We start from the raw sequence: 26775 nt of genomic DNA, 5'->3' as shown, positions 1-26775 counted from the left end.
GTCAGTGCTGGTTATGTGGGGAGATCCACAAAGCCTCTGATGTCATCATCGTGAACTGTAGGTATATATTGTTTCATTTTCTCCAGGGCTATATCATTCATACTATTGGTTTTTAAGTCTATAACTGATGTACCGAATATTATAGCGAGCCATTATTAACTTCAATCCTATCTCCCGATGATGCCCACGGCCTTACTCACGCCTCCCTACGGGGAGCAAATGGCAACTTTCTCCCAGAAATCAGTAATGGGTACAATATTCGAGACGACTGAACGGTTAGAAAAAGGCTAAATCCTGTAACATCCTATCTTATATGCTAAGATTATACGATCCAGCTATACGGAATGGAAACCTCTCGGCCTTGGAGTATCTGGGCTTGTCTGGTATTATCTTTTGTGGAGCAGAGACTATGATCAGTCGAAACTAACAGTGCCCTTATAGCTCTGCAAGGGATCAGCTTGCTCATCGGACTGTCGCCGTGAAGAAACTCGCGGAACCTTTCAAGACACCGGCTATTGCGAGACACATGTTTCGAGAAATGAAATTACTGAGACAGTTGCGACATGAAAACGTGAGAATCTCGACAGCTAGGATGAAACAACTATCTGATTGACAGCCAGATCATCAACTTGACCGACATCTTTATCTCTCCCTCTGAAGACATGTATGAAGAGACTCTACTCTCTTTACGAAAGTACTAATAATTTCAGATACATTGTGACCGAACTGATGGCAACCGACCTTAATACAATTCTCAAGGCGAAAAAGGTCGAAGACCAATTCGCCCAATACTTCATGTATCAAATAATGGTTGGTGCCCTCTACAACTAACGCCCAGCAAGCACCATTTTCTAACCAACAATTCCAGCGTGGCTTAAAATATCTCCATTCAGCTGGTGTCATCCACCGAGATTTAAAGCCAAGCAACATTCTGGTCAATGAAAACTGCGACTTGAAAATATGTGACTTTGGCCTGGCCCGTATCCAAGAATCCCACATGACCGGTTACGTCTCGACGAGGTACTATCGTGCTCCGGAGATTATGCTCACATGGCGAAAGTATACCGAGAAAGTCGATATGTGGAGTGCCGGGTGCATCTTCGCGGAATTACTCTTGGGCGAGCCTTTGTTCCCCGGAACGAATCATATTAACCAGTTCTGTGTTATCACCGATCTACTCGGTAATCCACCCGAAGAAGTGATCAACAATATAACAAGCGAAAATGTGAGTAGCTAATATCATACTCTTTTGAAAGGAACGGGGTTTGCTGATTGCTTTTCTTTTTTCCGACAGACACTGAACTTTATCAATTCACTCCCGAAGCGAGAACGCAAGCCAATATCACAGCTCATCCCCAAAGCCAATGAAGATGGTAAGTTTCAAGCTATTCCTTTAAGAAATCAAAGCACTAACCAAATCAGCGGCTATATTGATTGACAAATTGCTTGAATTCGACCCTCAAGTACGAATCTCCGCAACAGAAGCCCTCTCGTCTCCATATCTCGCACCATATCACGATCCCAACGACGAACCAGTCGCAGCAGAGACATTTGACTGGGCCTTCCTCGAGGCAAATCTCCCAGCCGATATCTGGAAAACCATCATGTAAATCCTAAATGCAGCCCACCGCGACGCATATCTGGACATCCTCCTGACTATTCTTACTAGGTACGGCGAGGTACTGGCATTCCACTCAGAAATGAATCACGCAGGCCAGAGCGGGCCGATGAAATCGATAAACCAGGTGGACGGTATGGACATTGGTTGATCGCGACAAACTATATATATATCTTTCGGGTATCTCAGTTATTTATGTTCGTTGAAGCGTTTTATTGATTAGAAGGCTGATGCTATTTTTTAATACTAGATTAAACTCATGATTTCAAGACTTGAATTCTAAGTTGGTACAATTTCCTTTTTGATAGTATAAATTGAGTGGACCGTCGGGGAAAGAGAGAGAGTAAGGAGATTATCGTATTAACATTAGGTCGATACATGACCAGACCATTTCTGGCATTATCAGGAAATCCTTGAATATAAACAGGGACGGGCATGTGTTCATCAAATGTACCAAGTGGGGTATCGCTTTCATCTATGAAACTGAACCACGTGCGTATCATAGTTTGCAAGTTGCGTAAGTTTCGGTATATAAACATATCCTCAGGGCGTGGACAAGCCCATCTAGACAGCATCAGCGGTGGCGGTAGTGTTGTTGCCGTTGGTATTTGCCCCAGCTGCAGTCATCTCTGGGGCATCGTTGCGGTGGTTCTTCGCGTTGCGGCGAGAGTTCTTCACGTCTATGATGGCGAAGGTGTTTGTGACAACGAAAGTAGCCCTGCTCAGAACAATAGGTTAGATCATGTATGTGTGTATTGATCCTTGGGTGTCCGTTCTTACCATTGGATGGCCCCGACGACAATCAAAGCTTGGAGAGCGTGGCAGCTGGAATAGTGGCATGCGCCAGGCGAGGGGATCATGACAGCCAAGGCGATCCAACCGCTGAGCCAGAGGCCGCCGGTGAGCAGTTCTATGAGGGGAATGGCGATTTCATGTGAAAATCGAGGGTAGGCTACGGGTGCGAGGCCCAAGTAGGGAACTGCGATGGCCGTTGTCCAGCAGCCGTTGAAGAGCATGTAGTAGATGACATTTGAGTAGGACCATTCGTCGTACAGAGAGGCAATTTCTAGATCTTGTCAGTGGTGTTCTGGTGAATTTCATAGTGAAACAAACCATATGCAGTAAGACCAATAGTGGCTAGGGACAGGATGGCTTGCACGATTCGCAATGGGTAGATCCAGGAAAGCATCTTGGATGTGGAGACAGTTCTTTTTTGTTGGGTATAACGTATACAGATGGATATAGTGCCTCTTTGATAGGTGTATAGAGGAAAGGATTGCAAAGCGAGAAGATCTACAGTCATAAGGGAATGTCATGGGCTTTTGTACTCTCGTGAGAGACGGCCCACAGGGCGACTAGCTCATGTTTCCCCACGTCATTTGTGATTCGGAAAAGGATGTGCATTGGGGAAGATTTGCGAGAGTTAGGTTGGATGAGTGGAGTCTCGGAGCAATGACTGAAAACTTTGACGCAGGATTCTGATAGACCCTGAGGCTTTCCGAATTAGGGTTTAATGTCTAGTTCAACTTCCCCGCCTTGGGATCATCTCCTTTGACCATGCAGCTGACCATGTTACATGTATTCAAGATGAAAAATGCCATTCATCCTATACTCTTGCGAATTCAACAATGCCATTTCAAAGCCACGTTCACTTGACGGTACTTCCGTTCCGAATAAGAGTATCATATGTTAAGTTGCCCGCACGGCGCTAGCCTTGTCGATCTCACATGAAAGCCTCGGCCAAGAAAGCAAATTCGGCCATGCTGATCCAAAATCAACATGCTGTGTTTTCGGAAATATTTCCAGGATGTTGCCAAGAACATGGTTTACCTTATTGTGCTAGTGCCGCCATTCAAGCTTGTTTGGCGCGGATCAAACACATCTCGACCTCGGCACGTCGATCCTCGGACTGTACACAACATAACCCCGATATGACAACCGGATGAGCTCATCGTACTTCTGTCACTTATGCTTATGCATTCTAGAACAGCACAATCCATCAGTTGAAGATCCACATAATGGAGAATTTCGATGCATATATACAAAAAAGAAAAAGAATATCTCCTATCTTACAGAGCGCACGCCATTAGTTCCGTGAAATAAGAGCCCTCACAGCATCCATAACCCCAATAGACTTCTCATCGGCGGGCTCAATCGAGGACCTCGCCTCTTCAGACTCCTTGCGGGGCGCTGGTTGCGCCGGCTTATTCCCGACCTCCTTAGCCGCAGCCTCAATGGAAGCGTGGCGCTCCCTCCACTCGCGATCCTCCTTATCACGAACCTCCAGCTCGCGCAACCACGCGTCGCGCTTTTCTTGCTTTTTCCGAAGTTCCACAGCCTGGTCGAATTCGCGGCGCTGCTGCCGTTCCGACTTGAAGTACATTCCGCCGGCAACTAGGGCGACTAGCGTGAAGGCTTGTGCGTAGATACGGGCTCGGAACATTCGGTTCATTTCAACTGAGTCGCCGGATTTCATCGACCGGTAGGCGCGGTAAAGGGCATAGCATGTTGCGGCGCATCCTGTGGTAGTATGTATGAGTTTTTAAGGTCGGGAAGTGAATGGAAAGGGGAAATGTGAGGGCTTGTGCTGGGGGAATTGCGTACCAAGTGGAACGAGCGGCTCTTCCCTGAGGCGTCGTGTGAATTTTTGAGTACCGGTCTCTTCTGTAAATTGACTGTCCGAGGCCAAGTGTTAGCAGACGAACCGTCCCTTCGCTTTCTCTGCGGCATCGTTGGGTGCCGCTTGCGGGGCACGCGGATAATGTGTGACACATACGGGTTATCGTCAAAAGACGAAGGCACGGGATCCCTGTTCATCGCGAAGTTGATTGGGGGGGGGTCGGGTATCTTGACAATGGTCGGGCGGAGTGCAATTGCGTCCACAGAATGTGGAGTTTTCGCGTCAGGGATATTCGGTCGATCCTTATAAATCGAGGATGGCAAAGGGTAAACCGAGAGGCGCTAGGAGTTTGAAGTTTCGAGGTTGGAATAGACTCAAGATGCTGGTAGGTAGGGTCTGTGGTATGACGCCAAGTTTTCAAACATATCGGGTTATGTAACTATCTGGGCCCGTGAACTACTAACTACAGCATACACAGCATCTATGTCTCCAGACGAATGAGGACATTGGGCTTTCTATTTTGCCTAAATGCTTCTATTGAGGAATCCCTTATCTCTTGACTCGCCTATAATATAAAAATATAAAAGCAAAGATAAGTTATTCTTGTACAACACCTCATTGTTGACCGCTATCTACTTGTACATCGTCCCTATACCTGTCCAGGGCTGCCCCTCGAACATTTAATCATCTCAAAGGGATACACAATTTCATATCTGTCTGAAAATTTTAGCGATCATTCACTTCGATCTCATCTACTTTCCATTCAACACGCCTAAATCAACCTTTGTTTAGGGCTCGCACTCAGGGTTGATGACATAAGGGCCTCCGATCACGGTCCCGCCTTCGAAAGAAAAAAGAGTCAGAGAGAGTTTAAATTTGCCGGCCTCCAAATTCTTTCTAATCAGAATTGGGATTGATTGTCTCCATTTGGTAGAAATCATCTCAAAGCCATTATGTCTGACGAAACCAACGGCGTCGCGACGCCTGTCACTCCCAAGATGAGCGGGCTTGCGTTGACCGAGTATACCGCCGCTCCGACGCCGCCCTCTGAACGCGAGCATAGGACCCCCGGCTTGCCTCCCAATTGGGGTATCCCTGAAGCTTTCCTGCTTCCCAACGGCTATCCAGATGTAATTCAAGCTTTGCAATCCACTCTCAATCTTCCAATTCTAACATTGCCCCGCAATTCTAGTATCTCCGGTTGATTTTGACGTCACGAGTTTACGATGTTATTGAAGAAAGTCCTCTGACCCATGCTGTCAACCTGAGTAACCGGCTGGAAAGCCGGGTGCTTCTCAAGCGCGAGGATCTGCTCCCTGTGTTCAGCTTCAAGCTCCGTGGCGCATACAACAAGATGGCTCATCTGAACAATGAACAGCGCTGGAAGGGTGTTATTGCTTGCTCTGCTGGTGAGTCTATACCTGATAGATAAGACAAACTGGAATTGCTTCTTACTCACTCTACATAGGAAACCATGCTCAAGGTGTGGCCTATTCTGCCCGCAAGCTGAAAATCCCCGCTACCATCGTCATGCCTTCTGGTACCCCCGCCATCAAACACTTGAATGTTGCTCGCTTGGGAGGAAGTGTGGTTCTTCATGGAATGGACTTTGATGCTGCCAAGGACGAGGCTCATCGATTGGAAAAGCAGCATGATCTGACAAACATCCCACCGTTCGACGATCCGTATGTCATTGCTGGCCAAGGTACTATCGGTATGGAGCTTCTGCGCCAGGCAAACCTGGACAAGCTCGAGGCAGTCTTCTGTGCTGTTGGTGGAGGTGGTCTGATTGCTGGCATTGGAGTTTACATCAAGCGCATCGCACCCCAGGTGAAGGTCATCGGTGTCGAGGCTTACGATGCCAACGCTATGACTCAGTCCCTCCATGCGGGTAGCCGGGTTTTCCTCAAGGAGGTTGGCCTCTTTGCGGACGGTGCAGCAGTCAAGTCTGTTGGCGAGGAAACTTGGCGTCTTAGCCGCGAGGTCATCGACGATGTCATCCAGGTCTCCACCGACGAGACCTGCGCGGCCATCAAGGACGCCTTCGAGGATACCCGGTCCATCGTTGAGCCTGCCGGCGCTCTCGCTCTTGCCGGTCTCAAGAAGTACATTGCCAAGAACCCCAGCCCTGACCCCAACCGCGAGCTCATTGCTATTGCCTCCGGCGCCAATATGGACTTCGACCGTCTGCGGTTTGTTGCCGAGCGCGCCGCCCTTGGCGAGAAGAAGGAGGCACTCCTTAGCGTGAAGATCCCTGAGAAGCCTGGCGCGTTCGCCAAACTAGTTGAAATTGTCCTACCCCACGCCGTTACCGCGTTCAACTACCGCTATGCCCGCGCAGAGTCCGCCGATGTGCTGATGGGTATCTCACTATCCACCTCTACTGGCCGCGAAGACCTCGCCAAGATCATGGGAGAGCTGGAGAAGGGTGGTATGAGCTGCCGGGACTTGAGTGATGACGAACTTGCCAAGCGCCATCTGCGATTCCTCGTCGGTGGCCGCTGCGAGGTCGCCGATGAGCGCATCTTCATGTTCGAGTTCCCCGAGCGTCCAGGTGCTCTCGCCAAATTCCTCACTACCCTCCGCCCTGAACAGAATATCTCTCTGTTCCACTACCGCAATTACGGTGGTGATGTAGGCAAGGTTTTGGCTGGAATCCAGTGCCCGTCGCCTGAGAAGGAGGACTTGGAGGCATTCCTTCAGGATCTGGGCTATCCGTTCAGTGAGCACACTGATTCTCCCACTTACAAGACCTTCTTGCGTTCCGACTAAGGATTTTGTTTCAAAATCGGATAAGAATAGAAGGTGGGTAACGAGAAGATGCATTGTTCATAGCTTGTTATAGCTTGTTATGGTTTAAGCGGTTTAAGGTCCAGGCCTGTTTTGTCTCTTGTTTGGCGTTTGGTTCATTTCGATAGACCCTCTGTATCATAGGTCCCATAGTCTACATACTGTTTGGATTTCTTACTACATACTTGCATAAGTACAAATATCCTAAAATGTCCTTTTCTCACTGTCGAGCATTCATACACGCAAATTCTGTCTTGCGGATCACGTCTTCAATTCAGCCCAGCAGGGATATTCCAGCTAGCTATTCTGAACAGCTTCAATGAATAAGGCTGGCTCTTCTGTCCTCATTCGATAAATCTTCACTTCCGCATTGTCTTTCTGTTTTTCCCTGCTGTCCTTATACTCGTAGTCCGAAGCCGACCAATCAAAGCGGCCAGCCCCGTCGGCCGACCGGCGATACAGAAGCTCCGGCCAACATTTGCGATCGCAGCACGAGAGAACCTTTGGAGCCAAACATATCGACCTCGCACCACACCCCGATACCTCTTGTTTTCCATAAGGTGATACTTGAGGCGCAGCCTCCAATTGATCACCTCCCGTGGAGATAAACCAAAATCGAAATCCGCCGTCATGTTCTCCCTCCGCGCCGTCTTCGGTGCCTCCTCCGGTGCCCTCCGCCAGTTCCTCCCCTCTGTGACCACCCGGACCGCCTCATTACGTCCTTTCTCGCACATGATTCGCAACAGCCTGACGAGGCTCCGTGGACAAGCAAAGTCCGGCAACAGCATTGCCGTGGCGAATGCGTCTGCCAGACAGGTGGAGCAGGTTCGGGGAATGAAGACTCGGTCTTCCGTCAAGAGACTGTGCGATGGCTGCAAGGTATGATTTGGGATATTGAATATGTTCACATTGAAAATTGGGAAATCGTGGTTTGGCTGGTGCTAACTGCTAAACAGCCCGTTCACCGGAAAGGCCGTGTCTACATCATCTGGTGAGTTGTGATTACCCAGTGCCATTGAAGGTTATACTTGAAGTCGTTCGGTTTTAACGTTTTGTTCTCTTCGTTTTTTAGCTCGAAGAACCCCAAGCACAAGCAACGGCAAGGGAAATAGAGTTGTTGCTTTCCATCATTTTCTCCGGTAGCGTCTATCACTTTGTCCTTCCACGGCAGCCTTTACTCGAACAATCTGAGAATTTTGGCAATATTTCTAGGCATACAAATATGCTCTCGATAGCCAGGTCGTCTTGAAATCCCTTGGATATACGGCCTATCGTCGCGGAACTCGGATCGGCGGCATACTTTTGCATTCTTGTTTCAAAACCAGACAGTGGTTGGATACCACGGCGCTTGTGTCTTTTTCCTGTATATTAGTGTTGCAATGAAGTTTATTGGGTCTTCATGTTTCAATTCAACTCATCATGATCTCCAGTCTTGTCTTTCTTGGATAACCAACATCTATGGATATATGTGCAGTTTACTCCAACCAACAGCTTGTTACCATACTCAAGCCTCCGAACAACCAAGACATCGTCGTTTCCAATGTTGATATCTGATTTGATGGCTATACGTCCAACGAATTGCAATCAACCGGCTCTGATGGGCCGATGTAAATAGTCACGTGATGCGTTCCTGGCTTCCCCGAACTTTTTTCGGGGAGCCAACTAAACATTCAATTCGCGTTGATCATATCAATTCTGGTGTGGTTGGATCATCACCATGCGGTCTCCTTCTCTTATGCGGTTACAAACCCGCGCGGTGTCTGGTTTGACCAGATCAGCTCGTTTCCAGCCCCAGACTCTTCTGCGCCAGCGATGCGCTTCCACGGCCGCGTTCCGGTCTGCCGCTGTTGCGCCGGCTTATCAGTCGAAGCTGGGACAATGGGACCAGCGCCGAAATGCCTCTGAGGTTGCCTCTGCAGTGTAAGTATACTCGTCGAATCGATCTCTTTCTATCACTGTTTTTAATGTTTGTTTTTAGTCTCGAGGCTGCTAAGGCCAACCCGGACGGTCTATCACAAGCGGCCATCATCGACAGTCTCGATCCGGTTGAGGCCGCTCGTCTTGACAAGTGTCGTAACATTGGTATTGCGGTACATACTATCCCAATCGATCCGTACCTGCTCTTCGCTCTTGTCTAATGAAGTTCTCCCTGCGCAGGCCCACATCGACAGCGGTAAAACCACCTGTACCGAGCGAGTTCTTTTCTATACTGGTCGTATCAAGGCTATCCACGAGGTCCGCGGGCGTGACAGCGTCGGTGCCAAGATGGACTCCATGGACTTGGAGCGTGAGAAGGGTATTACCATCCAGTCCGCGGCCACTTTCTGTGACTGGGTTAAGAAGGATAAGGAGGGTGTTGACCAAAAGTACCACCTCAACTTGATTGATACCCCCGGTCACATTGATTTCACTATCGAGGTCGAGAGAGCGCTGCGCGTTCTGGACGGCGCTGTCATGATTCTGTGTGCTGTCTCGGGTGTCCAGTCCCAAACGATTACCGTCGATCGCCAAATGCGCCGCTACAATGTTCCTCGTATCTCATTTGTGAATAAGATGGACCGCATGGGTGCTAACCCCTTCAAGGCGGTTGATCAGATCAACACTAAGCTGAAGATCCCTGCCGCTGCTGTTCAGGTCCCCATCGGTGCCGAGGACGAGTTCGAGGGTGTTGTTGATTTGATCCGTATGAAGGCTCTATACAACGTTGGCGAGAGTGGTGAGGAGATTGTGGAGAAGGATGAAATTCCCGAGAAGGTCAAGGCCATTGCCGAGGAGCGCCGCACCATGCTCATCGAGACTCTTGCCGATGTCGACGATGAGATCGCGGAGCTGTTCTTGGACGAGATCACACCCAGTGAGGATCAGATCCGAGCCGCCATCCGCCGAGCTACTATTGGCTTGAAGTTCACCCCTGTCTTCATGGGATCTGCTCTGGCCAACAAGTCAGTTCAGCCCATGCTGGACGGTGTTATTGACTTCCTTCCCAACCCCTCTGAGGTGGAGAACCTCGCACTTGACCAGAAGCGTGAAGAAGCGCCTGTCAAGCTTGTCCCCTATAACTCTCTTCCCTTTGTTGGTCTGGCCTTCAAGCTGGAAGAGAGCAACTTCGGTCAATTGACCTACATTCGCGTCTACCAGGGTACTCTCCGCAAGGGCTCCAACGTCTTCAACGCTCGCAACAACAAGAAGGTCAAGGTTCCCCGTATTGTCCGCATGCACTCCAACGATATGGAGGAAGTCAGCGAGATTGGCTCTGGTGAGATTTGTGCCGTGTTCGGTATTGAGTGTGCATCTGGTGACACTTTCACCGATGGTACTCTCGGCTACAGCATGTCATCCATGTTCGTTCCCGAGCCCGTTATCTCGCTCTCTATCAAGCCCAAGCAGAGCAAGGACGGTGCCAACTTCTCCAAGGCCATGGCCCGCTTCCAGAGAGAGGACCCGACCTTCCGAGTGAGCTACGATAGCGAGAGCGACCAGACTATTATCTCCGGAATGGGTGAACTCCACCTTGACATCTACGTGGAGCGTATGCGCCGTGAGTACCGGGTCGACTGCGAGACTGGCCAGCCCCAGGTCGCCTACCGTGAGACCATCGGCAACCGTGTTGAGTTCGACCACCTGCTCAAGAAGCAGTCCGGTGGACCTGGTGAATTCGCCCGTGTTATGGGATTCATGGAGCCTACCGGCGTCCTCGAGGAGAACAAGTTCGAGCAGCAGGTTATTGGAGGCAGCATTTCGGAGAAGTTCCTGTATGCTTGCGAGAAGGGTTTCAACCTCTCTTGTGAGAAGGGTCCTCTGATCGGCCACAAGGTTCTTGGTACTCGCATGGTCATCAACGACGGTGCCACTCACATGACTGATTCGTCCGAAATGTCATTCAAGAACGCCACCCAACAGGCGTTCCGCAAGGCTTTCGCCGAAAGTCAGCCCTCTGTTCTGGAGCCTCTCATGAAGACGGTCGTGACCGCTCCTACTGAGTTCCAGGGTGATGTTATCGGCCTGCTGAACAAGCGCAGTGCCACTATCAACGACACCGAGACCGGTGTTGACGAGTTCACTGTCTACGCTGACTGCAGTCTGAACGGCATGTTCGGTTTCAGCAGTAACTTGCGCGCCGCTACTCAGGGCAAGGGTGAATACACCATGGAGTTCAGCCACTACGAGAAGGCTCCTCCTCACATGCAGTATGTTTCAATCAGAATTACTCTTCACACATTGTCCGTTACTAACCATCTTCTCTTACAGGAAGGAACTCATTGCCAAGTACGTCAAGGCCCAGGCCGACAGACACAAGAAATAAACGATAAAATATGTAATAACACCCACCCACTCCGACTACTCTGGCAACCCAAGCCAGGCAGTGCCTGGCATTGGCTCTTGTTGGAACTAAGAAGCAGCATATTTTGGTTTCATTCCCTGCTGCTTCTTTCATCAACCCCCCCCCCCCCCCCCCCCCCTGTACTATTTACGCATGGCACTATATCACATTGTGACTTTCTGGGACCTGTATTTCAAGATTAAGATAAACTCTCCCATCTGAACAAATAGATTATTGTTTTATTATGACCTCTCTTATTTGGATTGTTAATGACTCCCGCGGAGTATAAACTCAGGACTGTAAGTCTAACCCTAATGTATCAACCCAACATCTCCATTCAACCACCGCGCTCTCAGGGCCTGGCGCAAGTCTTCGACTGCCGCTTTCTTTCTAAGCTTGGGAGGGGACGGGAGAGGATTATAATGTACATGGCAGGGAATATAAGTGATGCATGAGGGATGAGGAGCGCGTTGGTTGACGTTAACGGGAGGCGTCGGCTTTAGGCGAGATGCCGGAGACGAACGGAGGTCATTATTACCCTTTCTCTGTTCGACGTTAGCATGTTTACTTGGTATATAGTCTGCCTGTTGGGTTTTAGGCTTCTTTTCTGATTTGAATGTCGACACACGCACGGATAAGGGATTTGGGCCTGATGGACGTGAAAGGGGTGGCAGGGGGAGGGGGAAATTATGGGGAAGAGCCTTGTCAATGGGTAGAGTTGGGAGAGGCTTCATGGGAATGGGAGGAAGAGGCTTATCCTGTAATATGTTAGTCTGCTTCGATGTACATTCAATCCGATCGGTCCCAGACTCAGGCAGAGGAATGTCTTCGGAGAAATCATTCTTGTGAAGATTGAATCTGCGGAACGCCTGGATGATGGGAATATCTTCTTCACGCACACCGGTGAACAATGGAGGAAGATCATCCTCTGCATGCTGGTCGTCGTCTCCTAGCTTGTCCATGAGGTCTTCAAGCTCCGAGTCGCTAAGCGCACCCATGAATAGAGGCCATCGCGCATCAACAGGCGGCGGTGTAGGGATACGAGGGGGAAGCTCCTTCGTGGCATCGGAGCGTTCAGAAATACTCTTGCCCTGACCTCGTGTTTCTGAGTGGGTGTCTTCGGGATAGACGGTGACATTATCCCAGATCGGAGCGCCTGCTTCGTCTCGGATTTGATAGAATGCCAATAAACGACGAGCGATGTGCAGCTGGCTTTGTCTTTCCCTCACCATCATAGTCAGTCGGTAATCCAGATGAAAGTCTTGTTCATACAAGACAGTCACGAAGAATGCACCGATCGCATCACCGGGGACCTGATCCAGAATCCACGTCCTCAAGCATCTCCTCAAGTAATGAATGGCCTTAAGGTCCCAGGAAATGAGAAGACGCCGTTCTTGAACAGCAAGCATGGTATCGACTGGTCTGTCCTCCAAGAATGACTGGAAAAGGGCTTGTAGTTGCCACCGGCTGGTGCTAGCTTCCTTGTAGGAGTGGCTTAAGGGGGGTTTTTGCTGGGCTGGAGGAGTTAGTGGGACTCTTTTTACATGTTGGAGACATTTTTGGTTCACAAGATGAGCGATATATTGTGAATAGGAATATACCTGAGGAAAGATTGCTTTGTTTCTGCTGAAAAGAAATGTTGTACTCAAGATCTGTGATTGAATCCAACGGAAATTTCCAGATATTTATGCTTGGTCCTTTTTATATCATGAAGGTTCCCATTGTTAAGCATGGACAAGAGGAAGAGGACAAAACAAAGAGGTATGCTTGCATACTTTCAAGTATTATGATCAAAGATATTGTTCTGGAATATCCCGCAAGACTGGCAACGAACAAAGAGGTGAACAGCTTTGTTCTCAAAATTTCGAGGCATTCATTGTCGACCCCGGTTGCTTGCAGAGGAATACAATATGAGGACTGGCTGGAGAACAACCAGTGGACAAGTCCCACTATCAGAAGAGGCTAATGAGCATTGTTCAAATGCAAATGTATTGAAATAGAGACAGCGCAGCTGAATTATGTACAAAGGATGAAGAGGAAATATTATGGGAATCTTTTGAAACAGATGCAACGGTCCATTAAATCATGTATGATGGATTAGAAAAGAAGACAGCGGGCATAAACAAGCTCACTGGAAGGGTATATGCATGCCAACAGGGGCGATGGAGTTAAAAGCAGCAACGTAAATAGAAAAGTCTATAAAAGGGAAGTAGGCGCGGAAAGATATGGAAGAAATGTCCAGATACAGCCTATAATCAAAGCCACAAGATCCATCGGATACCAGTGAAGGCACCCTGGAAGACACCACGCACAAGTTTGAAGGCCATGACAATCAGCCATACCCACCAAAGCATCGCAACAAGGGCCCATTCCAAAACCATGAACCCAGTACGGCGAATCCACCGCAATCGACGGCGACGCTTACGAAGCCCCCTATCAAGGGCATCGCTCAGCTGTTTAACAGCGAGCGTGCTGGTGGTGTTGAGATGGACACACAGGTCCTCGGCGTCATTTGCCGTGGTTCGGACGCGGGGGGCCAGGGAATGGTTGACCAGGTTTTCCAGGTTCGTCAGCTGAGATCGGAGGGGTGACGAGGTGGAGGTGGAGAAATTATGCATGGCTTGTTGGAACGAGTGCTGGGTCTGCTCGAAACGCCGGAGGAGGTTTTGAGCAGCGAGGTCGAATTCGTCGATCCGCATCACTTGTGGAACAGATGTACCAGGCCCCATGGAGCTTTGAAGCCAGTGAGGGACTGGTTCACGATGAGTGTGGGCTCGGCGAGTGATCTCCCGGGCCTTAATCCCCGAAGACAACAGAAGAGCCCGTGTGCGCTCGACTTCTGGTTTCCCGGGTACGCCCGTGTCAATCAAGGTGTGGATACTCCGCCCAGATATACTCCAGGCGCGACTAGCGCCTGAAAGCCCTGAGTGTCTTCCCTCCGGGGAAAGGTTTGGTGATGCTCGAGCGTTGGCAAGCCCAGTGACAGGAGGGCATGTTAGGTTGAAAGGGATCGAAGGGTCATTCATCTCGTGGCGCTTTGTCCGTCCCGTGTGCAGAGAAGGGTTGAAATCAAGCGTTTTGCTACGTGGCAGCGAGAATTTTTTGAGAGAATCACGGGAACCGTATTTTTTTGGAGAGGAAACTCGTTCGCTGGGGCTGCCGAAATCGGTCGCTTCTGCTGCTTCACTTCGTTCATCTTGCCGCAGGGGTGACGTGAAGGTCGGCAAAGAGGGAATAAAGCTTCGGGATGAGTTCTTCTCGGAATCTCTGCGAGTCAATCGCCCAGGCTCATCTGTAAATGTTGGCAGACGCCGTAAAAGGCCTTTGGAGCCAGATTTCCTATCGCCTCTGAATTCTTCATCAGAATCGCTATTTTCTGATGCAAAAGTGGTGGCGGACGATGATTTCCGAGATTCAGGATCAGCATCCTTCTTCAAGATAAGATCTCCGACCTTAGAGACCTCATTGCCCACGATCTCTGCTATCCGACCTGGTCCCTTAAATATTCCTCGTAGCTTTGATTCGGGAAGATGGGGCCCTTTACGGGCTCGATGTCCGTCTACTCGATTCCCCTCTGTGCCTTGATCATCGGGATAGGATGACGACACAACATCAGGAAGAGGACTTGGCTCGAGCTTGGAGGCACCATCCGTCCGCTCAGGCGCCGTCACATTTCGCTGACGCAAAGTCTCGGGTTCCGGGTATTCATCTTCCCGCTCTCGCTCTCGATCTGCTTGTTTGCTCTTGCTACGCTCGTGCCGTGAAACAATCTTGTGACGGAGGCCCTTCTTTGCGGGCGAGGGAGATCGACTTGAAGGGGGGGACAGATTTACTGCCATGCTTGGGAAATAACCAACATGGGCGGGAGAGTTAGGCGCAGTGCTATCCATGCCTTCCAGAGACATCCGAGGATCATGCCGGTCATCAAGGCTACCTGCTGATGAGAAAGACCCTTTTCTGTGCTTGCGGGCTTGCTTCGTATTGACGGACAACGGCTCGGTTGGTTGCGGTGTCCTTCCCCGGTCAATGTCAGTGTTACGAACAGCCGGGGATTTAGAGCGGGACATCCGAGATCCTGAGTGTGCATGGCCGACAAATCTTTGGACATGGTCGCGGATATGCTCACGAGACATGCGGGGCTTTTCATCGACGGAAGGGTGCGTATCTGAGCTTGAAGAACTCGAGACGCTGCCCGAACGCATTTTGACATTATCCCACCGCGATGGCTTTCGTTTGCTCGAAGCGCTGCGGCTGCGTAAGCTATGCGAATGACTTCCAAATCTGTGCCTGTGCCGCCCATGACCCACGCTCTTAAATTCGTGCGCCAACGCAGGGTGAGAACTAGAGAAAGAAGTGTGCGGTGATGTATATGTCTCTCTAGGATTTCCCGCTTCGGCCGAAAGACGCTGCTGCTTAAGCGGCGTCCTGAAGTCATCGCTTGTATCCACGATAACTAATTCTTTGGGGTCCGGGTAGAGTTTATGACCATCCTTGTCGACTACCTTCGTCTTGTTGGTACCATATTCCAGCCAGGCTACATCAGCCAAAAGCTCTGCCGGCGAAATCTTCCAATCAATACGTGGCCGACGGGCCTTCATGCTGCTAGTTCGGCTGACCCGCCGCAAGCTCGATCCCGGAGAAGTAGGCATCATATCCATATCTTCGTGTTCCCCAATGGAGATATGGTGGCGACCTTGTTGGAAAGGCGGCAGCTTTAAGCAATTCAGTTGGTCGTACTCTCTTTGGCTGTATTTTTGCTCGACGTTATTGATCCATTGGTGGACTCTTTCAACGTCGTGCCATCCTTCTGCATCTGCATCAATGGAGCATTTCTCACGATACCTGACCTTTCTGTTTCGAATCATTTGAAGCGGATTATAGCAACGGTGGGTTTTCTGTGGTTTGAACTCAGAGTCATCCTTGACTGCGTCTCGAAGAGGTGGTAATGAGGGCAGTAGCCGCATATATTCATGAAATAAATCAAAATGATTGCGTGCTCTCTCGGCACGAGCCACTGTGCTTTCGGAAAATTCGTATGCCCGTTGATCTTCAATCGCGGATGGAGGCAATAAATTCACAACGGAGGATTGCTCTAAGCTCGGCAGTGTCCCCTGGGACAAAGGATTACCGGAGAGTTGACTAAAGTTGCGATACGTCGAATCACGCTGGAAATTCCTCGCTCGGGGGGGATATGCATAGCTGTCTACAGACGGAACAGCAGGTTGAGAGACAGATATTGGTCTTCGGCTCTCGGAGCCCGGGGGTAATCCAGAAGCCGTCCTCCTCCGAGACTCATTGAGATTCAAGGCTAAATTCACAATCTGAATCGAGTCCCTATCGAGGCCAGGAGTTGTATGTGCCATATTGTCTTCCTGTCCCTCGGGATGGGAGCTTCCGGAGAGCTGTCTATCAGGAGACGTGGAATTTTGCCTGGCATTGATCGGGCTTAAAGTCGCATCATTTGACACCACTTCAGCTGTATGGTGTTTATGTCGGCTCCATGAAAATCGTGAGCGTTTCTTGGGGACCACGATATCCGGCTCGGGAACGCTGCGCTTCTCTTGAGGAGGTTCTGAGGGACGAAGGCGGTTCAGGCTAACCCTTGTGCTTCGCGCGCGAGGTAACGAGTCAAGCAGGAAGCCACCTGAGCTCGGGGTCCTCCGCTGGCCCGGTGTCCTTCGATCTCCATCACGGGAACCGCTGCCCAGTGTACTGCCTTCCAACTCCCCGCTCGGTCGGCCGTCACTCTTTCGGGGCGGGGTCTGGCGAAATGAGCCCGGATCGGATCGGAGCAAAGGAGACTCAGTTCCAGAGGATCGGTCTCGGGGTCGTATATTCGCCGGAGAGACTGAAGATCGTACAGGGGACTGGTTTGGTCGTTGCGACATTGCTGCAGGAAGGGCAACAATGCTAGATGGCAACGGTCGAAAAAGGGACGGACATAATTTGGCCAGACATAAGCATAAATGCAATCCACCAAGTTAGCAAGGGTTCAAATACTAGTGAAATTAAAGACGAAATATTGCATGACCTGCAAGACGTAACATCCCCAGTGTAGATCCGAATGCGCGTCAGCCATTATTATGTAATCACTTTATTCGCACCGGCCTAGGCAGTCTACTATGTAGGCATTAAACCCTAGAAGACACAAGCATCAAACTTATTCAGAATTCAACGTAGGAAAGATTTATCCAAGTAGAGATATGTGGCTACATACTGCACACCTTAGATAAGCCGAGAGACATGGGAAAGTTCTAGCATTTGGGTCTAAAGCACAAGTACAACTAGAGGTACAATTCCTGTAAAAGACGAGAATATACAGGGTAAAATGAATTCAGCTTCGCTCAAAAGTATGCGCTTACTCAACCCGCAAGCATTGGAGGCGGGCCTCAGCCTCGATGACCTATGAAAAAAAAGTTGTTAGTGGATCTGTTGTAAATTGCCAAACGGAAATGTGCAACAAAAGCTTACCTCGAGAGCCTGTCTGACTTCAAGAACCTTGCGAACATCACCCAGCCAATCCTTGCTGAGAATCTTAGCCCAGCCCTGGAGAGTGTTCATTTCCCGAGCGGCGGCATCAACATCGCCCTGCTGCAACAAGCTCTCAGTGCGCACTAGGACGCTCTCCACGTCATCACCCTCGGACAAAGCATCCTTCTTGAACATGACCTTGCTCAGGACAAGGCTGGCAGCGTGACTTGCCACACCAGCATCCTCGGGCAGCAGGCTAGCCTTGCGGACTTCACTTGCAACTCGGCGGAAACGCTCGAAGATCTGAGTAGTGGAGGGGATACCACGCTGGTAAGCGGTGGGGTTAATAGATGCGATGGCAGCCTCGACGACGGCATCACCCGCAGCAAGCTCTTTCACGGCCACAAGCTCACGCACAAACGGCCGGGGGGTCTCAGCACGCTCAACCACGGTGCGAACGGCGTCCAAGGCGACCTGCAGCTGCTGAGTCTTGAGGTTGGTGTCGATAACGTCACTCCATCCAGCAGTCAGCTTCTCGAGCTCATTAATGTCGGCTGTGAGCTCAGTCAACTTGCTCAGACGGCCCTCACGCTCGCGTTCGACCAGACTCTGGACCTGGTGAACATACTTGCGGTTCAGCTCGATGGCCTGCTCAACAAGCTCGTTCTGAAGACGCTGCTCAGCAAGTTCCTGAGCGTGGCGAAGCTCGGTGTGGACCTTCTGCTGGTATGCCAAAGCTAGCTTCTCGCGTTCGGCCTCGAACTCTTCACGGAACGAAGCAAGATCAGTGGAGCGCACTTCCTCAAATTGGCGCATCAATTCACGTGCCGAGTCATCAAAGGTGGCATGTAGCTTGTTGAGCTCCTCCTGGGCGGCGTTGCGAGCGTCGCCACGAATAGCAGCGATCTTCTCGGCAATCTTTTCCAACTCGCCCTTGGCCTTGGCGACAGGCGCGGAGTACTTGCTGGAATTTTCATCGGCGCTGATGACGGTGACGATATCGTTGAAGGTCTTGACCAGATCCTGGACAACAGCGTCATCGGCATCCTGCAACTGGAGCAATTCAATGGTGCTCGCAGATACAGCAGGTTGTCTGGGCTCGTCCAGTGAGACGGGGCTCTTCGCCTCGGCCTCAGACTTCGTTTCCTTGGGGCTGTGCTTCGAGGCCGTGTCTTCCTTTGCCTTCATGACGGCGGCGTTCCGATCCTCGGGCTTGGCGGCCACGGACTTAGTTTGGCCCTCGTGGGCACTAGCGTTCATGTGAGCTGCCTTCTTAGAATCGGCGTCGGCCTTCTCTTCTTCGGCAAGCTTCCAAGACATGCCGCTCTTGCTAGGAATTGTGACGGGCTTTCCCTCTGCTCGGGGTGCAGTCGGTAGGTTTTGGTGTCTCAAGGCATTGGGGAAGCGGCGGTAGAAGTCGCGCTCCTCAAAGTAAAGAACGCATTCTTCACCGTAGGGAATGTACTCAGTAAAGAAATCGTGGAAGTTGTCGGACTTCAGGGCCAGGAAGATGCTGCCACCATAGGCAAAGCCGGATGTGAGGATCAGATAAATCAAGAACCGACGGAACCGACCGGATTTGCGAGGAGCAGGTGCCGGAGGCGAAGGAGGAAGCTTAGATTCTGCAAGAAAATCGCATTAGGACGCGAAGGGTAGGCCTCAATGGTAATTGATGAAGGAGGGGGTCGTCATACCTTGTTCAGCGGCCTTCAAGATGGTCTCCGGAGGGATACTGGATTCGGAGGAAGGGGAGACTGGTGTCGGACCACCAGTGGTAGGGGGCTTAATATCGGCGAAGAATCGCTGCGCATGATGATTGTGAGTATGAAGAGATAGGAAGCTTGTGGATATGGTTGTCTTTACCTGACCTGCCAGCCGGTTGCTTGCACCGGCTCTAGACAGCCATTGCGACGGGATCCGTTGGCGGACAGGGTTTGACAGCAATTGCCGACCCGGAGCAATCGAGGAGCGCAGCATGACGAGCTGCACAATCGCCAAAATGAGTGGCTAAAGGTGATCAGAAAGATGGATGAGTAGGAAAACGGGATTTGGTTGTTCAGTTGCGATCCGCTCCGATAATCCTGCGGGCGGTCAGGGTGGCTTTGCGCGCCATTTCATGCCCACTTCCATATACTACTGTGACATCAGAGATGTATAGCTTTTCATTCGGTACAATAAAATATCAGATAGACGTTGACCTATAAATGTGAGAACATCTCTTTCGGGATATTGGCCTCTCATCAAGTCTTCGGGGTTCAGTTGTAAACACCGACCGAGAAATATATCGACACATGAGCAACACACATAGATTCAAAAATAATAATAAAATATCCATACTTGTTGACTGTATTCAACATGCTAGGTAGATAAAGCTTATATGTCTATTTGATCTGCCCAAACCACTAACATATTGTAGGTCTTCACTGTACATACAGGTGAGGAAAATGTATTATTTGAGCATAACATACTAAGAATTCTGAGAGAGACAAGTTTAACGGGAATAGCAGGAATTCAGCCCAGGACGTAGGACGAAAGAAAGAAGAGCAGATGCAGACGCCAGGTGAGAAGAAACAAGGAGTACAGAAGGAACAGCACCGTCAAAGCACCGACAGATCCAGCTGCAGCATATCTAAAGCCAAATTCCACGTGCGTCCTTAGAAGTTAAATCCTTCCGCCAATGGGGAACTCGCGAGGCCTCAGTTGAGCAGGCTGGGCAAGGACAAAAGAAGCAAAGGAAAATCCGAGAGAGTTAGATTGATCATGAACCGAGAGTCTATCCCTCGGCTCCGTAGCGGGTAGGGAATGTGCCAGAGTCCGATCGGATGAGATTGGTGAAATCATAGAAAGTGACAAAGTTATACCACCGTTGAACGATGCTGGGATATGTGTAGTCTTCGCCTTCTTTCAAACGGTGGATGAGGTGAGGGCACAGTGGCTAAGGGAGAATATGGTCGGATAATTGTTTAGCAATTGCACGCACCGGCACCCTGGGTTCCAGGGGCCTCTGGTCGCAAGTCAACGCCGGGCCGGGGGGTCGCCCGCATGTTCCGAGGGCCGGCCTGATCCAGAGGTAGTTTCTTGGCGATGGCGGTGAATAGTTCCTTGACATTTATCGAGGACTTGGCAGAGGTTTCGAAAAATAGCAGGCCGGCTTCACGTGCGTAGGCCTCGGCGTCGGCCTCTTGGATTGCTCGCTTATCAGGACTCTCTGTGACAAGATCGAGCTTGTTGCCTGCCAGGGCGATCACAATGTTCTCATTTGCTTGGCGCTGGAGTTCCTTCACCCATGACTTTGCTTTGTCTAGCGACGACTATATGGGAGTTTCATGTTAGCTTCTGTACAGTTAATGTAGTGAAAGGCACGATGTAGGATAGGACCATACAGCTTGAGTGATGTCATAGACAACCACAGCGCAGTTGGCATTCCGATAGTACATCGGAGCCAACGACTTATAACGCTCCTGGCCAGCGGTATCCCAAATTTCGAACTTGACTGTGGTGGTATCATCGAGGGAGATGGTCTGTGTCAGGAAGGCGGCTCCGATCGTCGACTCGCGATAATCATCGAATTGGTCCTGAACCGATTAGCATTTTGTTACTCCAAGTACGTTCGGCTCGCCGCGGGAAGTAATTTGGCGACCGTTGAAGACTCACTTTAACGAATCTGAGGACTAGCGAACTCTGGAAGATAGCGGTTAAGTCAGCGGTTGATAAAGAAGATCGCAAGTGTTATCCCAAACCTTTCCGACGGCGGACTCTCCTATAAGTACAGCATGTCAGCTATGGTTCCGAAGTAAAAAAAGGGAAGCAAATAAAAACCAGAACATACCAAGAAGGACAAGCTTGAACTGAGCAAATCTTGCGCCCGGACGGGCTCCTGCTGCTTGCCTGGAAGCCATGATCAGGAGAGAATGGAGGGTCGGGGGAGGGTTGAAGGAGGGTCGGAGGAAGGAAGATGAAACGGTCGAGGAACTGTGTTATGAGATTCAAGGTCTTGAGAGACCCGGTGGATATAGAAAAATGAAAGATCCAAACGGTACAAGGATTTAGATATTCAAAGACCTCGTAGTTTAAGGCAGACAGGAATAGATGACGGAAGGCCCAGCCACAAGAGCAGCGGGGCGGTGTGGCTGCGTACTGACCAGAGTGGCCCGCTGTACCTTGTACCTTCCCGTTGTTTTATGGATTTACTTTTGATGCTTGCTCTTGACATTCTCTTGTAATCATCATTTCTGGAGGTTCGGTTTTAAATATGGCTCCTATTCTCCCATTTCGGGATATCAACCTACACGCGTCGCCTTCCCACTATGCCTTTACTTCGCCATCGTCACGCCAGGCACCCACTCTGGTAGTAGACCGACCAACTGGTGATTTGCGCTTGAACGATGGACCCCTTCCAGGTGCTAAGCGCATTTCCAGTATTGCTGGAATTCTCGGAATTCTCAAGTTGAAGCTTGGTAATTGCGCTCGCAAATAGAAACTAAGGAGATTGCGCTGACGTTCACAGATAAGTACATCATTGTTATCACTAAAGCCCAGCCCATGGGGCGGTTGCGCGGCCATATGGTGTACAAAGTTGCCGGAACGGAATTCCTCCCAATGCGAGAACGGCCGCTTCATGACACCGACGAAGATGCCTATCTTGCATTGGTGAAAGACCTGCTTCGAAGGGGACCCATGTACTTCTCCTACTCGCTAGATGTCACCAATAATTTCCAACGACAATCACAAAATCCCCCTAACATTCCGATGTGGAAGGGCGCAGACGACCGCTTCTTCTGGAATCGCTTTATTCAATCCGATCTGATCAATTTTAGCGTCGGGGCAAACGACACAAGTGGAATTCGCTACGGGCCCCAACCAGGGGTTGACCCCTATATCTTGCCAGTGATGTTTGGCATGATGCGCATTACTCCTGCCCGAGTGAAGTCGACATCATTCACTTTCGCGCTTATCACCCGGCGATCCAGACACCGAGCCGGAACGAGATACTTCTCTCGCGGAATTGACGAGCAAGGAAATGTTTCAAACTACAACGAGACTGAGCAGATTGTGATCTTGAATGACTCGAAGGGTGCACTATCTGGGTTTGGCGGAGGTCAATCAATGACTAGTGGCAAAGCTGGACAGGACCTTCAAGTCTACTCTTTTGTACAAACTCGAGGCAGTGTCCCCGTGTTTTGGGCCGAAGTTAACGATCTCAAATACACACCGAAGCTTCAGGTTCGTGGGGTGGAGACTTCCGTCGAAGCTGCGCGGAAGCATTTCGCGGAACAGATCCGCATCTATGGAGAAAACTACATGGTCAATCTCGTCAATCAAAAGGGCAGGGAGGAGAATGTCAAACGGGCATACGAGGAGCTGGTTCGCACACTAGTCACTTCCACATCTGAAAGCATCGAGGCTGATGAACGCACCCCTGAAAAGATGCATGTTTTGGAACCAGGGTTCAAGCAGAAAGAGATGGACCGCCTGCATTATGTGTACTTTGATTTCCACCACGAGACTAAGGGCCTCAAGTGGCACCGCGCAGAGTTGCTCATGGGTCGTCTGAACGACGGGCTGACCCAGGGTGGTTATTTCCGTGGGGTGGAGAGTCCTGGTGCCCCTGGTGGGCAGTTGGATACTCGTTCTAAGCAAACGAGTGTTGTCCGAACAAACTGTATGGATTGTCTGGATCGCACCAATGTAGTGCAAAGCATGCTCGGCCGCTGGGCGGTTACACGACAGCTTATGGATGCAGGCGTTCTCTGTGCCGGGGAGACTGCCAACGATGACCAGGAGTTTGAAAACCTATTCCGAAATATCTGGGCCGACAACGCAGATGTGGTCTCCAAGTCTTATTCCGGTACTGGCGCCCTGAAGACTGATTTCACTCGGACTGGCAAACGTACGCGGGCCGGCATGCTGCAAGATTTGAACAATTCTATCACGCGATATGTACGGAACAACTTTATGGACGGCCCTCGACAAGATGGGTTCGACGTATTTTTGGGCACCTACATCCCATCGGACTCGACATTTGCCAACATCCAGCTATTCCTTGACCAGCGACCACTTGTCATCCAGTCGGTTCCATATGTCCTCGCTGCCAGTGTGTTTATGGTTTTGGTAGCACTTTTCACAAGACGAATGCCTGATGCTGCTGTCTGGCCGCTCCGCCTATTTATGATCTTCTGGTTGCTGGTGGCGGTCTATTGTTTCCGTTTCGTGCATGGACATGGCATGCTCTATGTAAGTTCATTCCCATCCTAACCAACTTGAAGTATTGTCCCGCTGACCCTGCTTTTTTCAACAGGTCAATTGGCCCAAGCTAAACACGCCGGTCGCTGGCGCTGAGGGTTATCAGGATGCTCTCATCAAAGCACGCTCCGATCCCATCGTCGGTAAGTGGCTTCCTGCCAGACGACACCAGCGTGGTATTAGCAATGCCCGCCTCGTCTTTTTGGAAGAGGGAAAGACTAGGATTGAGTAGATGTTTCACTCATTCCGGCGTTCTTGGCCACTTCTTTCTACCCTTTGTCCCCATACTCTGTATACTTCATGGCTGTATGTTTTATTATCATTCTTTTCACCACTACAGGCCCGCCGGCATTTTCCTTTCTGTTCCTCGCCCCTTCAATTTTAATCATATTTCATCTTTGTCCGATACACTGCTTCTTTTTCGAAGTCACAAGATTTTCTAGCTGTATGCTGCTGTTGTGGTTTTTAAATCGTCCACATTGTTCCTGCGGCTCAGATTCTCCCTCGAAGCTCCCGAAGGGCTTAGCCAATACATGAACACTTTCGAAGACCTACATTCATCTTCAAATTTAGTTATGTGAATATGAGGTCTCGTACATATTTCAACCTTTAGAAAATGGAATGGATAGGAACATTGAGGATAGAAAGGAACATCATGAACAAAGGGCCTTTATGTATGCCATTTCTAACCTTGTCCTTCTACGGCTAGGTTTCGTAGGTAAACGTATCTTATTTCTTTCTACAACATCTCATTTTGCAACTCTGATTGATGTGACTAAAATGCGTGTCTAAATATAAAATCAGAGTGAGGATTTTCTATACTTTCACTTCTTCTTACCTCATCTTCACCTCCAGGGCTATAATGACAACTACTTATTGAACGACCCTCAGATAACGCATCGTACGATACCCTTGGAGAGGTCAATGGAAAGGTCAATAGAAAGGCCCTTTTGTAGGACCTTCTTCTTCACAACGGCAGCCTTCCCTTGCTCCAGAATGACCTGACGCGCCGTCTGCATACCGCTCTGGACGGCGCCATCAATCCAACCACACCAACCATCCGACCAGTCCGCGCTGGCGAAGAAAATGTTTCCATGTGGTCTTTGTAGGACGGAGAGATACTGTGTCGTGGCGTTTGGTGGAGGGAAGAACCATGTACCATTCGCAAACTCGTCCTTGTTCCAGTCATGAGACACCTGGGCAAACAAAGTCAGTATATTATTGAGACAATTGACAGTAACCGAAAGAGAACAGAGACAGAGCGATTGTTGGGGGGGGGGGAGGTGCGGGTGCTCGAGGGTATTTACATACAATACGGTTGACGATAGCCTCGCTCTGTTTATTCTCTGGCAGGAGATGGACAACGGCATCCTTCACAGTATCGAGATTGTCGAGCGAGATTCCCGTAGAAGATTCCGGGTCAGGACCGAAGCATACTAGATGAGTGTCATCCGCTGGGGTGAGATGATCTCCAAACGCCGAGATCAATCCTTTCCCGGGGGTTGCCAACGAACCCCAGGACAGGTAATCAGGCCCGTTGATATCGACGTGGACCTTGTTGCACCTGTTGACCGACTGCTGCTGCACAGCCGCCACCTTGTCCGCTGGAAGGCGGGGGCTGAACTCGACCGAGGACAAGACATTGAGCGGCACCGTACATATGACGGATCTGGCCTTCCACTTCTTCCCATTCCTGGTCGTCACAGTGACAATGTCTCCAGCGTCCTCAATACGTTGAACCGGGGCACTGAACCCGTAGGACAAGTTGTCGGTAGACATGGCGTGCTCAAAGATGCGGCGGTGCAGCTCGCTGTTCCCGCTCCGCAGTCGCGTGTGGAGGGCGATGTCATTCAGGCCCGTCGGGGTGTGGCTGCCTAGCGCCCACCAGCGGAGTGCACCCACGAGCCCCATCTTATCCAGGGTATTGCCGCCCATCTGCATCAGCTGGGCCTCCAATACGCTCACCTCCTCGGCCGTTAGCTGGTCACGGATCTGGTCTAGCCGGTCCTGGCACGAGAGCTTGTCCCACTTGGACATGAGTTCAGGCGACTGGTCTGTGCCGAAGGCGTATTTCCATGACTGCCGGAGATCGTCCCCGTCGACATTGCTGAAGATGCGGAAGACTCTGCCACAGATGTCCACCTGTTGTATTGAATTTAGATGAGTTTGGGGCATTTATTTTCACGGGATCATATATGAGTACATACCTCTTCTTCGTGTGAGAGATTGCGCTGCTCGCTTCCCGTGGTGGCAGTGAAGTAGTCTTCTTTTCCACCGGGGTTTTGGGTGATGATCCAGTCATTGTGTAGGCCATACAGAGATACCTCATGGTAGATATGGGGCATATGCCAATGGATCCAAGTACCACCCATCTCGTAATTGAAGCCATCGATGGTTGCATGCCATGTGCGGCCCCCGAGTCTGTCTCGGGCTTCCAAGAGCAGTGTTGTCTTTCCTGCCAAACACTATTAGCCAGGGCTATCTATGGTTTGAGCAGAGGAAGGGATAGCCCATATCATAAAGCCTACCTTGTGTGGCCAGGTCTCGAGAGGCGACTAAGCCAGCATACCCGGCTCCGATGACAATCACATCATGAATGTCGTCCTCCGGCTGAGTAGAGTGTGACGAGGGCTCAACAACGCCAATTGTTGGAAGACCTTCTCGACGACCAGTAGAGGGGGTCCATGAGAAGCCATCGGAAGAGTACACCAT

The 26775-nt window shown here is 50.3% G+C and overlaps 12 protein-coding genes across 12 annotated transcripts; 5 read left to right on the top strand and 7 right to left on the bottom strand.

The window, feature by feature from the left end:
- Window positions 1-177: 177 nt before the first annotated feature.
- N7517_005942 (uncharacterized protein) lies at window positions 178-1769 on the top strand (the record flags this gene model as incomplete). Its single annotated transcript, XM_056723672.1, has 9 exons — window positions 178-275; window positions 336-383; window positions 442-571; window positions 621-664; window positions 711-810; window positions 869-1225; window positions 1295-1373; window positions 1423-1606; window positions 1670-1769. The coding sequence occupies 9 exons, from the start codon at window positions 178-180 to the stop codon at window positions 1767-1769; spliced, it is 1140 nt and encodes a 379-aa protein (XP_056579922.1).
- A 413-nt stretch (window positions 1770-2182) lies between these two features.
- N7517_005941 (MARVEL domain-containing protein) lies at window positions 2183-2807 on the bottom strand (the record flags this gene model as incomplete). Its single annotated transcript, XM_056723671.1, has 3 exons — window positions 2183-2336; window positions 2399-2684; window positions 2732-2807. The coding sequence occupies 3 exons, from the start codon at window positions 2805-2807 to the stop codon at window positions 2183-2185; spliced, it is 516 nt and encodes a 171-aa protein (XP_056579921.1).
- An 897-nt stretch (window positions 2808-3704) lies between these two features.
- rcf1 (respiratory supercomplex assembly factor RCF1) lies at window positions 3705-4435 on the bottom strand (the record flags this gene model as incomplete). Its single annotated transcript, XM_056723670.1, has 3 exons — window positions 3705-4138; window positions 4223-4282; window positions 4324-4435. The coding sequence occupies 3 exons, from the start codon at window positions 4433-4435 to the stop codon at window positions 3705-3707; spliced, it is 606 nt and encodes a 201-aa protein (XP_056579920.1).
- Window positions 4436-5191: 756 nt separating this feature from the next.
- Window positions 5192-7010, top strand: N7517_005939 (threonine dehydratase, biosynthetic; the record flags this gene model as incomplete). Its single annotated transcript, XM_056723669.1, has 3 exons — window positions 5192-5368; window positions 5431-5647; window positions 5707-7010. 3 exons carry the CDS (start codon window positions 5192-5194, stop codon window positions 7008-7010), a joined length of 1698 nt encoding a protein of 565 aa, XP_056579919.1.
- A 648-nt stretch (window positions 7011-7658) lies between these two features.
- Window positions 7659-8140, top strand: N7517_005938 (50S ribosomal protein L36; the record flags this gene model as incomplete). The annotated part of the gene is made up of 3 exons (XM_056723668.1): window positions 7659-7907; window positions 7985-8019; window positions 8101-8140. The coding sequence occupies 3 exons, from the start codon at window positions 7659-7661 to the stop codon at window positions 8138-8140; spliced, it is 324 nt and encodes a 107-aa protein (XP_056579918.1).
- Window positions 8141-8745: 605 nt separating this feature from the next.
- Window positions 8746-11367, top strand: N7517_005937 (elongation factor G; the record flags this gene model as incomplete). Its single annotated transcript, XM_056723667.1, has 4 exons — window positions 8746-8948; window positions 9007-9118; window positions 9186-11215; window positions 11277-11367. The coding sequence occupies 4 exons, from the start codon at window positions 8746-8748 to the stop codon at window positions 11329-11331; spliced, it is 2400 nt and encodes a 799-aa protein (XP_056579917.1). The 3' UTR covers window positions 11332-11367.
- Window positions 11368-11660: 293 nt separating this feature from the next.
- Window positions 11661-12906, bottom strand: N7517_005936 (uncharacterized protein; the record flags this gene model as incomplete). The annotated part of the gene is made up of 2 exons (XM_056723666.1): window positions 11661-12865; window positions 12894-12906. The coding sequence occupies 2 exons, from the start codon at window positions 12904-12906 to the stop codon at window positions 11661-11663; spliced, it is 1218 nt and encodes a 405-aa protein (XP_056579916.1).
- A 698-nt stretch (window positions 12907-13604) lies between these two features.
- Window positions 13605-17237, bottom strand: N7517_005935 (uncharacterized protein; the record flags this gene model as incomplete). The annotated part of the gene is made up of 1 exon (XM_056723665.1): window positions 13605-17237. The coding sequence occupies one exon, from the start codon at window positions 17235-17237 to the stop codon at window positions 13605-13607; it is 3633 nt and encodes a 1210-aa protein (XP_056579915.1).
- A 470-nt stretch (window positions 17238-17707) lies between these two features.
- Window positions 17708-19797, bottom strand: N7517_005934 (MICOS complex subunit MIC60; the record flags this gene model as incomplete). The annotated part of the gene is made up of 4 exons (XM_056723664.1): window positions 17708-17752; window positions 17821-19442; window positions 19515-19623; window positions 19684-19797. 4 exons carry the CDS (start codon window positions 19795-19797, stop codon window positions 17708-17710), a joined length of 1890 nt encoding a protein of 629 aa, XP_056579914.1.
- A 986-nt stretch (window positions 19798-20783) lies between these two features.
- Window positions 20784-21719, bottom strand: N7517_005933 (Rab family GTPase; the record flags this gene model as incomplete). The annotated part of the gene is made up of 5 exons (XM_056723663.1): window positions 20784-21131; window positions 21204-21395; window positions 21475-21501; window positions 21561-21580; window positions 21650-21719. The coding sequence occupies 5 exons, from the start codon at window positions 21717-21719 to the stop codon at window positions 20784-20786; spliced, it is 657 nt and encodes a 218-aa protein (XP_056579913.1).
- A 353-nt stretch (window positions 21720-22072) lies between these two features.
- Window positions 22073-24295, top strand: N7517_005932 (putative phosphoinositide phosphatase (Sac1); the record flags this gene model as incomplete). Its single annotated transcript, XM_056723662.1, has 3 exons — window positions 22073-22277; window positions 22328-24054; window positions 24119-24295. The coding sequence occupies 3 exons, from the start codon at window positions 22073-22075 to the stop codon at window positions 24293-24295; spliced, it is 2109 nt and encodes a 702-aa protein (XP_056579912.1).
- Window positions 24296-24950: 655 nt separating this feature from the next.
- Window positions 24951-26775, bottom strand: N7517_005931 (flavin monoamine oxidase family protein; the record flags this gene model as incomplete). The annotated part of the gene is made up of 4 exons (XM_056723661.1): window positions 24951-25259; window positions 25375-26205; window positions 26271-26518; window positions 26592-26775. The coding sequence occupies 4 exons, from the start codon at window positions 26773-26775 to the stop codon at window positions 24951-24953; spliced, it is 1572 nt and encodes a 523-aa protein (XP_056579911.1).

This window comes from Penicillium concentricum, assembly GCF_028827145.1.
Source record: "Penicillium concentricum strain IBT 3081 chromosome Unknown utg000002l_segment0_segment0, whole genome shotgun sequence".
Taxonomy (NCBI): domain Eukaryota; kingdom Fungi; phylum Ascomycota; class Eurotiomycetes; order Eurotiales; family Aspergillaceae; genus Penicillium; species Penicillium concentricum.
This window is presented reverse-complemented; position numbering and strand designations above follow the sequence as displayed.